General features: G+C 34.5%; 1 protein-coding gene across 1 annotated transcript in view; it reads right to left on the minus strand.

Moving 5' to 3' along the window:
- Positions 1 to 12,348, minus strand: part of ITFG1 (integrin alpha FG-GAP repeat containing 1) — an 82,895-nt gene that overhangs the window by 44,168 nt on the left and 26,379 nt on the right. Inside the window, exons 7-8 of the mRNA XM_054841048.1 lie at positions 11,494 to 11,555; positions 9,118 to 9,199 (exon numbers count right to left, since the gene is read on the minus strand). Coding sequence (XP_054697023.1) covers positions 9,118 to 9,199; positions 11,494 to 11,555 — 144 coding nt within the window. The remainder of the gene's footprint in view (positions 1 to 9,117; positions 9,200 to 11,493; positions 11,556 to 12,348) is intronic.

Genomic DNA, 12,348 nt, shown 5'->3' on the forward strand with positions numbered 1-12,348 from the left:
CTCCGCTACCAAATTGATTTTTTTAAGAAAAGACTGCGAGTGAATTATGAAGTTCTTTCACACTTTAAGAGTTACATACATAGTGAACTTCTTCCCAAACCAAGATGTATCACAGATATGCTTTTAAAGCAAACATGCATATAATTAGCATGAGTAAACATAGAAAAGAAATACTCAATCCAAATCTTTAAATTCCTTTAAAAACACAGAAAAAAGTGTCAGGAAAGTGTTATTTTACAACCAAGTTCAAGGGTTATCAGATTCATTGGACACACTTATACAATGTACTTTCCAACATGGGCTTTGAAAGAAGAACAGAACCTGGGGAAATGACAAGTATCATGATCACTTGATTCAAAACTGTTTTGTAATACAGGAAGATAAAGTTGTAGTGGGTGTATGATCCAAATCTTTTTACTTTTAACAGCTATATAGTGCTGCTGCAGTGTAATTTTACTTCTGCTCCTTTAAAAACAAAAATTGAATTTTTTTTTTTTTTTAAGATGACTGATTATTATAACTTATTACAGTTGTGTTAAATTGTTTTCTGGCAAATAAAAATAAGCTAACTATGCAGGCTCAGACAGTGAGAACAGTCTAGCTTTCATAATTCTGAATCTGATGCTACATAAAAGCAAGACACTTCATATGCCACGAAGTCCTCATGCCTTGAGAACCTACTGTTCTCTCTTAAGAATACACATTCTAAACTAGCCATGGTCCCTGTATGATAACAGATCTTCTCTCAGTGCAGTTTTACCAGTTCCCTTCAAAAGGTGAGAAAAAAAATGTCCTCAACATGGTACAATAAAAGCCAAGACATTTTTCTCAGCTGTCCATTTAAAGTCCAAGTATAAGGCATCGCTTATTTAATACAATACAGCCTAATGAAGCTTTATAGGCTTTTTATATGCTTTTTATTTCACCACACATATAGCTTGCTCACATCTCTCCCTCATGGCTTTGCACAGTTCTGATTCTCCTTTGTCAAGAGCCTTTCATTTCTAAAGAATAGTAAGAAAGTAAGGAGGAAAAAGCCCTGTTATAGTGGTGCTCAAAAAAAATACCCTTCTGGGGCAGGCAAGATGACTACAACCAGTACAACTGAGTTTGATATTCAAATGCAACAAAGGTTTGTTTGAAAGCTGATTATCTTAAATTTATCTTCTGAAGTAATAAAATGATTAGAATTCTTTTGTCATTCTTTGCCTTTAGGCGTTCAATGAGATGGTCATGATAGAGACAATTATCATAAATTACTAAGATAATTAAGCACTATTAAAAGAATCAGTGTCAGCTGCTTTTAGAAAATGTGAGTCACAACTTCAAAAAACAGATGCAAAGAGCTTTTACAGATGATTCAAAGTTCTGTGGACATTAAAGAAACCCTTCTAACACTCTCCTTCACACTGAATCAATTCTGACTTTAAGTCTGTCTATATCCTTCCAAAGAATCCATATTCACACCTCCACTGCAAGAAAAGCATTTAAACACAGCATGCCAGCAAGCCGCACAGAGACTTCCAGGCTGCATCTGATCCAAGAAGACAGCGCAGTCTTCTGTCTTACACAGACTCTATCAAATGTAGTAACTGGAATCCAAAGGAAACGGGAAAAAGAAATGGGATTCAATACAAAATGAGAACCTCCCTGCATGCTAAACAAGAAGTAGCACTGAAATTCTTGTAGTTCAAGCTGAAAACTACTAGTTCCAACTATCTCATATTGTTAAACTAGAAACTACAAAGCCTGACTGTACAGCTTGAAATTATCTACTGTTACACATTTAGAAAGCTCACATGGCATCAAATTTTCACATGCTAATAAATGAAGGGGATAATGGTAATTAAAGGCACTTGTGCAACTAAATTTTGGGTTGAGATTTCTTGTTATATTAACCATGAATGTTGTCAAGGAAAAATTCAATCCTGAGGAGATGAAGTTGTTCAACAAAGAATGAATAAGCAAGTGGCACATGCACCACTCCTCTAATTTTATGACTGGAAACAAAATGAAGTAATTCTTAATGTACAAGTCCCTTTGACAAAAATTAATACGAAGCAACATGTGAAAGAACTTGGCAAAATACAGGAAACAGTTGTATCATCCCATCCCCCCCCCCCCCCAAATGGACACTGCTTTGAAACAACATTTAAAACTAAGCGGACAAAAATATCTCACCATATCCAAGTCATAATAAAGAACTGGAAAGAAATAAATAACAGAATTATTGTTTATGGTTTGGAGGGAGTCAAGAACACATATAAAGTTACTTAAGAGTACATGTCATCTAAGGCTGTAGCTCCAGCTATCGCACAGCACACTCACAGGTGCCAAGACATGCCAAAATGCTCTAAAATATTCTGCTCTTGCAAAATTAGAAAATTTAATCCCAATTATATCTTTATTATATTATTATTTACCCTGTGCAAATTGCTGGAAAACAAGAATCATATTAGAAGAAAATATCTCTTGGATTTTTGATAATGCCATTGGTACAATTGTAGTCAGCTACCACTTAGTGGCAAGATGGGAAACAGCTCAGAAATGTGGGATTTCTGCGAATGTCATAGCAGGACAGATGCCTTAAGGATCAGGAAAAGCAGAATTTTAAACAGCAAAAGGAAGAATATGAAATGATGGTATAGAAGACTGCTTACTAAATGACTATGCGATAGGGAAGAACAGTAAGGATGAGATGCACAGAAAAATAATCTCCTGAAGGAGTCAAAGATGAATCTGAAAGGAGAATGAGGCCACTGTATTGAAAAGTGTCTTAGATGGACTTTACGCAATTACTTCAACTTAATATCTGTCCTATTCTCAGATCCACACCATGACTGCAAACATAAATGATGAAGTTTCTAAGGCAGTCAGATGGAGTGCAGTCTGTAGAGCAATGTGAACTACTTATACCCAACATGAATTTACACTTTTTTTGTGTGTGTGTGGTTGGGATTGCTTTTTGGTTTTGGTTTTGTTTTTTTTTTTTTTTTTTAATTAAAGGAACTGCAAAGGAGTAAGACTTATAGCTATGGCCTTAAACCTCAATACAGGATCTTTTTCTAGAAAGAACTGTCCAACATTACATAAATTAAAAAAAAAAAAGGACTAATATTAAAAGGAAAAGGTATCACTGAACAGCATTGCTGGTTACCAATTAACAAATAAGACAGATTTAGCCTCTAAACCCACTTTCATGGACTCAACTCACAAGTGGCAATTAACTTGGTATGTCTCTATGCACTGCTGTTTCAGATGAACTGAAGTGCTTCTGTTACTAAAACAACTTCTTCCTTATCTAGAGTCACTCAGAATTCTTTATTATCATCAGCTTTTGTATCTTTTTACCCAAACTGATCACAGTGAGAACGGTTTTCCTCATATTTGGAGCGTTTCAAACAGATATATGGTCTTCCTGTATCTTTAGAGAATCCTTTTATTGACTACAGGAGCACTAGTACATTTTCACAATACAGTACTCAAAAGACAATTGCTTTATAAAGAGGTTATTTACTGAAATGCACCATTAAAATTTTCCTTTGATACACAGCTACTACATCTGAGGATACAACGTTCTGAAGAGAAGAAAAAACCTAAAGAAATTCAGATACTAAGATGACATTGTTACACAAAACTAAAAGCTACAAAATTGAAATGCAACTGCAGGCAGAAAAGCAATGCATTTAAGATCTCATCAGCTGCAGGATAATCAAAGTCTACTTTAAACAAAAAAAATCTTTGACCAAAATGCATCTTGCGCTGTGCACTGAATGGCTTTAAAAAAATCCCAAAGGTTAGGCATTCTGTTATCCTGTTTAAACATAATTAACTTGCAATAATGAACTATCATTTCTTATGAGAAAACCGATAATTTCTACCATATGTCATACAAGTAGTTAACAGTGGATATCCAGTTGATAACCAAATTTTAAACGTGAGAAAAGTTTGAGTTCAGGCCCCTAAAAGACTTGGCTAGAACTTTAACAATCCCAAACTATGCTTTGTCAAAAAGTAATCAAGTTTGCATAGTAGGAGTAAACACAGACTTCATAAAAAAGGGGAAGACCACACAGATAAAGACTCAGCAGCAGCTAAGAAAACAAATGGTGAGTAAAAGGTAAAGAATTGGAGTTGGCTAAATGCTACCTTGAGAAAGTAAGAATTATGTTGTGTTTACTTATGAGGAGGATCATGCTTCAGAAGTATCTAGTTTGATTTTGAAAAGCTATTTTTTATTTTCTTTACATACAGGCTGCAAATTTATTTGCCTAAACTAAGCAAAATCAGTGTCTGATTAATCAAAATTTTACATTCTTTGATCAGATGTCACAAAGGATGATTTATCAATCTCCACTAAACCAAGTGAACCAATCATAGCTGAGTAGCAGTTACAACATTAATTTCCTATAAAAACGAATTAATGGACTGTATAACCAGCACAATATTCTATGTAATTGCTTCTGGGTTGCTCCTTTAAAGATATATTTCATTTATCTTCAGTGGAACAAGAAAATAGCAGGTTTATGTGTCCAAAAAATGGTTCACATTCATCTTGTTCCTAAAAAAAATTGGTCATTTTCAAAGTCCCAATGAAATCCTATATTTCTTTAACAAATACACATTTTCCACTATTTCAAGTGACAATTATTAAAACTCTTTATAATTGCAATTATTTATCAGAATTCTAGCCAGCATCTATGATTTCCTCTAAATACAGTACAAGCAGATCTTATAAAAAAGCCTCTGCTAGCATACAGATAACAACAACGGAGGATTAATCATTTTTGCTATAGCAACCACTGCACTGCAATTACCATAGTGACATGAGAAGAATAGAAAAAGTAATAATGAAGAGCTCTTATTTGTTTGGAGCAATGTGTCAGCCAAATAAGTGCAGAATTCTCTAGTGCCTAGCTCTGCTCACCTTAATCAATTGAAATGCCATTTGTAATAAATATGTCACAAAGCATTTCTGATTTATTTTTAAAAGGGCAATACAAATTTGTCAATTGTTCACTGTCCTTTGGTCAGGTTAACGTACAAATCATTGCTGTCATTAACAGAGGGGAGTGCTACTTATTTTCGAAGTTCTGATTTAGACATAAAGTCTAAGGTCTGCTACATTACCATAACTGTATTGATAGATATACATCTGCTTTTGCATATTTTCCCATTAAAATACACACACAGAGGTACAGAAATGTAGTAGACTTTACAGATACATATATAGAGATGTATACAAACATATGTTTGCATATCTTTTTTAATGAAAAAAATGTATCTTTATTATTTGAGTACTTCAGGAACGCTTGGTGCTAAGATTACACTAACACTTGTGACAGTTTCTCCTGAGTCACCCAATTGATTTTTCCAGCTCCACTTATCTAAATAATTTCTATGTGATAGCTGTTGTTCAACTCGCTTAGTTTAAGAAAGGAAACCTTACCCAAAATTAGTTGCCTTTGGAGGTTCTCAGTCAGGATCTTATTCAAAGCTCCCCCATTTTTCAAAAGGCAAGTAAATACTTATGGCTGGAAAGGGTACTTCAAATAAAACTTTTGGAAGCTGGAAATAATATTAGACAAAGTCACCACTTGAAACGAAACATGTTTTGCCAAGATGTAGGTGTGCCAATAAACCAGAATGTTGCACTGCAGAAGTACAACAGTGTGCAAATAGAAAGGTGTGTGTAAAAGAGAAGGCAGCAGCACATGTGACATACTCCCAAGCTCATGTCTGGACCTGACATCGTTCCAGAGTCTAATATGCACAAGGTTAAGTAAATGAGAAGTGGCAGAGAGTGAAAACACAGAGAAATATGGAATCCTTCAAGACCTTTAGTGAATGGCAAGGCTGGCACATCAGCTATGAGGTACAGAAAATGTCAAGAACGGGGAAGAAAAGAGAGGCAGGCAACACAGAAATAAGAATGTACCAGGCTTGTGACTGTATATTGAACATGTTTCTAGTCACAGTGGCTGTATCCCAGTGCCAACAGTGAAGATGCTGGCAGCACGCACAGAGCTGAGTGAGAGCGCTAGGCTATGTTCTGCCTAAGTGTATCACACAGTTTGGCAAAAGGTTCGTGGGTAGAAGGTACTGTAGTCTTCTAAGGCATCTCATTTTACATTTTCATTGTGCTATTTTAATTTTTTTGCAATGAACCTTCTTTCAGGCCCCATTACAGGTAGCCAAATTATTATTTCAAACCGCAAACCATCATACCTTAACTTCCTTTGACTTATGACGATCATTATTTCATCATTTTTGAAACAGGGAAAAACGAAAGGACATGTTCAAGTTTGACAAACCATTTTAGTAAGGCATCTTCTTTAACTTCAGCTCACTACAAGCAGAATCTGTATGATAAATGACTACCTTTTAAAGTATCTAAACATATGCAGACATGGCACAGTGGGTGAATGTAGATACTGTGATACAGTGTTATTCTAGTAATGTGAGATTTTCCCTCTTTATTGTTAGACTGGTGCAGAACAAAAAATACTGGAATGAAAATGAACATAAGCAGAACTCGGCTAAGATCCTCCTTTGCATCAAAAGTTTTTTCCTCCTACCAATTACTATACAGCCACTCTTACACAGAACTATTTAGCTGTACGTAGGATTTTTTGATGGTGGTGGGGTATTATTCAGCTTCCGTCACACTGCATTTCATAAAGAACATGGAATTTAGAATTATATCCCTTCATTACTCATACACATTGTTTTAGCATCATATTCCCTTCAATATTGTCTAGAACTTTGTTCAAGAAAATAACTATTTGTTGTCTTCCTTATTTTAAATTAATGCTGGGAAGATGAAGAAAAAAAATGATGCACTACTAAGTTTCCTACCCACTGTTACAACAGAAGAAAGATCAATTAAAGTCACAATAGTACTCAAATAGTATATTTAAAGTTATGGTTGTATTTCTGTTGTTGTCAGAATAAGCTTTGTTCCTCTATCAAAATACACACATACATTTATAGCACTCCTTTCACTCGGGAAAATTAACGGGCAGAAAGACCATTAAAGCATTTCCCATCCTTCACCCTGGATGAACGTGAGTGATCTGGAATGAAGATAAAGATGACAGTGTGTATGTAGCTGTTCAAGAAGAGGAGTTCTGCAAGACCTGTGCTGAGTGTTCTGTCTTAGAGATGACATGGCTGAGATCTTTCAAAATAAACAGTGCCAAAAAGGCAGCCTCTGAAAAGCTAGCATCTCCTCCCAGAGAGGATACTGATGATCCCTTGCCTCGCTATCCACTTTGCCACGTACACGGTCCCTCTACATTTATTTGCATGCATTTCCTAAGTCCCTGCATGCATCTTCTCCCATTATGTTCATTCTTACTAGAAAGATTGCTCCACTGTTGCCTCACACTAGTGCACTGGCTATGAATGTGATGATAATTAGCAGAGCAGGGTACTAAACAACTAGTGATGGAACTCCAAAACAGCAGCCCCCTGCAGCTGCAGTAGCTACACCAGGCATTGCCTTTCATAACCGTGGCTGCACCAAAACCACACAGCGTACTGCACTGCTGTATCACTGCACATTCCATTTATTCATGTTTTCAAAATTTTAACTTTAGCATTTGAGCAGTTCCACTTCACTTTGCAAAGATATCCCAGCGCTTATTAAAATTCCATTAATTGTGATAAATTTCTACAATTATGATATATCATTTGGGCTCATTAGCTACCTAACATAGAGATGAAATTATCCTACATAAAGACTGGTTTCCACATTGCCATTGTTAAAAAACAATCTATAAAAAAAATCTGATTTTTACTTACCACCTATTAAGACACATTATTCAGAACATCAGCTTGGAAAATGGTTACAAAACACCCAACACATTGAAATTTTTTTAAACTGTAAAACCATAGTATTCTATTCTTTCCTTCAGAAATTATATAACCAAGCATTTGGATTTGTAGTTAAACAGTAAAAGATTTTAGAAAACTTGTTAAACATTTCACAGAAGAACCTAGAGCACTGTTCAGCTTCTACCTTATTTTATTTCCTATAGATCTGTAAACCCATCCATAGTTGCTAGATCAGGACCTAAGGATAATTAACTATCCAGCAGAGGTGTCTTCTAGTTACATGTCAGGAAACAGCTTTGCTAGAACTCTACAGAATACTTCTGAGTGGCAACACAGTGCAAGAGAGTGGGACTCCACATCTAATATGGTCTGATTTTCAATTTAAAAAATTGTCATTTTCTTTAAAACAGATTTTAAATCTAAATGATGCAACAAGGCTACCATTTGACAACACTTAAGACAGGCTCAGTCTCACAATTAACAAGCATGGTGTATAAATACAGTAAATTAGTTCTTAAAGAAGTTATTTACATTCAATACTGTCAGCAGCATCAGGCCTGTAGCACTTCCCTTGGGTTGCAAAATTCTCATTTCTGCCCAGAAAAAAGGTATTTTTTTTGTACTATGAACCCAACATTTCCTGTTCATAACATGACACACATGTTGATAAGACACAATTGACTAAAAAAGTACACTAATAGAAAAATATAAGCTTTCACTAGCCCTTGCAAAAATAGATTTACATATAAATTAAGTTTTTCTTCTGTCCAAAAGCCTTCCAGAATTTTCAATTACAACCATTGATGAAACATGGTAAAATACTAATCTTTATACAAGTCATTTTAATTCATTTACATTTTGGCTTTATTAGTTTGTACAAGTGAAGAATTTATGAACATTTACTCAAATAGTATCTTCTGAACAAAATTAGGGGAAAAACCCCCAAATCACGACAAACAAAATACGTCTGATAAAAGTAAGTTTAGTGGTGTACCATGCCTCAACAGAACAGCACGTGTCCTTAAGTGTGGCACTCAAAAGTAGACATACGTGATGCAGAATGCACTGAGATAGCCAAAGCTGAATTTAGTTGAATTTATTAATAATTATTTCCAGATATTTCAAGATTTACACTTAAATAGATAGAACACCTTAAAGAAAAAAAGGAAAATAAAATTTTAGAGCTGAACACCTTTATTTGTTCTTTGATTTAGAGTAGCTAACCAAAAGATGAAAAAGAAAGAAACACCCAGGATAGTTTAGAAGAATAAAACTCACCAAAATCTGCAAACACGGACTGTCCAACAACTTTCACACCACTAGGTGTTTCCTTACTTTTTCCTTTAGAAAAGTTGCCATCCTGTCGAACAGGACAAAGATGAGGGAAAAACAGAAATGCAGACTAAGTGATAAAATTTGACTCTCGAACCAATGAAAAATAAAACATCAATAAACCATCAATAAAAAAAGCATTTAACTAGACAATAAAGAGACATCTCAGCTATGGAAAAAAATGTACTCTGAAAATTGGGACTGAGTTTCTGCATTTCTAATCCTTCATGGAATCTTATGGAACTCCAGTAATATTCAGACAGAATTGTCCACCTGTTTTGCTGTGTTATGAGAAAGAGATCGGGTTATTTTTGCAACATAATCTAAATAATAATTAAGTGATTATGAATACTAATGTGCATTTATGCATATTGACATGTGATTTTACAGATATATGTAATATATAAAACCACACCTGCACACCTGTTAAAAATAGCTTCTGATTTTCCTTCTAATCAGGAAATTACATTAAGTCTGACTTCGGTCCTGTTTGAATTGTTTATTATTAAAACCTAGGCCTGCAGAAAACAATATTCCAGTATTTCATCGAAAAGACAAAAGAGGAGTATCGGATCCTTGTTTATTGTAGAACTGGATCATAACTGGAACAAAAGCATTTAAAATGTTAAGTTTTTGTAACCAAGTAAGGAGACCTAAGGCCCACTTTTCTCGTTGCTGCAATCAGCTCATATAAAGTGCTATGCACACCAGAATACATAAAGCCATTGAGACAAACGATACTGTTTTGTGGATTATGTATAGTTATCTATATTGCTTACTTATGTCATATTCAGTTTGTAGACTTCAATGCTGTTGCAGATGCAACTCTGGAGACAGTAGGTAGACGTTTGACTACATATCTTTACCTTGACGTGTAATTTATAATGACTCAGATGAGGGGAAAAAATAATTATGCAAATCATGTCCATGCAGAAAAGAAGACTAGGCCCTGTGCTCAGTTGGCCAGAAAAGCATATATCATATAGGCAAATATTTTAAAAGCATTTTATGGTGCATCAGTGAATTACTTTGCCTAGGTTTGTAGACCAATTTAACAGCTTTTAATGGATTTTATGACCTATTTTACAGGTTTGTTTGATTCCAAAGAATAGAATTCATTCTTTCTAAAGATAAGCAAATCTTTGCATACAAAATATATAACGTAGGATAATATTTAGAATACATGAGTTTGGAAAATCTGAATTTGTAGGAAAATAAAACACCCCATCACCTACAGAAGACAGGTCAAATGCCTTGTGTAGTCACTAACACTCAATCCCTCAAGAATTATATTTGTCAAAGTTAAAACCGGTTCATTTTTAAGTCAATATAAAAGCTACAAATAGAGAATTCATGACTCGCTGCTTGTGTCTAGTACAGCTTTCATTACTTTTGCTGAAAAATTAATATTCAGAGAATACCTGACAGCTATTACTTCCCCCCCCCATCTTCAGTTCAGCAGCTGGTTGAAGATGGCCACGTTGTCACAGACAAGGCTACATTCCGCGTTCTACAGTGACTCACTGTGATACGATGGATAAATTTTCAGGTAAATAAAGCCTCAAAAACTCATTTCTTAACTACTACAAAACACATTAAGCACTTAATATTATAACAAAAAAGTAAACTTTTAACATACACATGCTAAGATTCTTAACTACAGTCCTTTTGGATAACAGATTTAGTATCAAGGATATACTTAGTATCAAGTAGACTAATTTCATTTATTTTTATTAGCAATGAGGTTCTTCACTGACCCTGCCCAGGTTAAGCAATACAAAAGCAGAATCTCAATAAATAAATAAATAAATAAAAATAACCCGTTGACCTATATCTCCCAACTTTGAACTGCATTTGTGATATTTGGTTAACACAGGACTGTATCTTGTGTACATATTGTAACGGTTAGAAGTGAGATTTTGAAACTCTGTCCCACAAAATCCTACCCAGGACCTGAAGTCATAGTTCTAAGAAAGCTTACTTAAAGAAATCAAATCTATGAGACAACAAGAAAAAAAAAATCTGATCAGCCTTTTCTTCATAAATCACCATGCTAAGTGTCAGTAACCTCCTAGAACAGCTGATGACACACCAGGAGTCCTGCTAAGGTGTATGAAGGCAGCCTGATTGATTTACTTAGTACTCATGTTAAAAAATCTGCAGAGGAACTTATGCTGATTAAAAGACCTCCTCCAGTGATATTCTGTAGTCTGAATGCAACAGAGTATTCCTGAAACAAGGAATGTCAGATGGCTTTTTTTTTTTTTTTTTTTTTTAACTTGTCTGTGTTTTAACAGAATGGTTATTTGGGTTTTCTCTTACCTTATTTACCCATGTCTCAAACTGAATGCTTTGTGAATTTGATGATGTAGTAAGGAACAAATCTGCAAGGAAAAATGTAAGAGAAAAATTATTTAACATTAGACTACACACAAATATTTGATCATTCAATAAAGAGATATAATAACTTATTTTAAAATATATTACCTACATTTTACAAATATATTACATTCCAGTGATGTTTAGATGCATATATATATTAAGATATAAAAACCCCAAAAACTGTTTTCATCCCTCACTCTTCTGTATAAAAATACCTCCTGCATTCAACTTCTGCATTTCTACAGTTTATACATAAATTAAGTTAGCCTCACGTGAGCTAGTAAGTGCTGAATGTTATATATGCGCACTGAAGAAGATTTCTTAGAGACAGATCTCAAAAGCTAGGAAAAAAGTATACATAGTTATATTTTTAGTAAGTCAAAATTAAAAATAAAAACCTACCAACTATCCTTCTATTTTGGATATGTTGAATTAAGCAACAGATATACTGTCGACAGGAGGAGAAAAGGAGATGGAGAAATATTTCAGGCTTTCTTTACACTAAAATTCTCTTAAACATCAAAACAGTGCAAAAGAGTGCTTCAGAGGATTTATCTGACAATGCCTACTTAAAGAGGAGCTTATTCATTGCCATTTAGGAAAGCACCCAAATTAGGAAAATGGGCAGAAAAAGCTTTATAAAGGAGGTAAAAAAAAAGGGGGGGGTAAGGAAAAAAATAGTTATGAAGTCCAGCGTTAAGACGACCAGATTTTCAGAAAACTACTCTTGTAGTTCTGCACTTGTTTTCTTTTTCATTGCCCTCCTTTAAAATATCACTATTGGAGTTAGACCAC

Source organism: Grus americana, chromosome 13, assembly GCF_028858705.1.
Source record: "Grus americana isolate bGruAme1 chromosome 13, bGruAme1.mat, whole genome shotgun sequence".
Lineage (NCBI taxonomy): Eukaryota > Metazoa > Chordata > Aves > Gruiformes > Gruidae > Grus > Grus americana.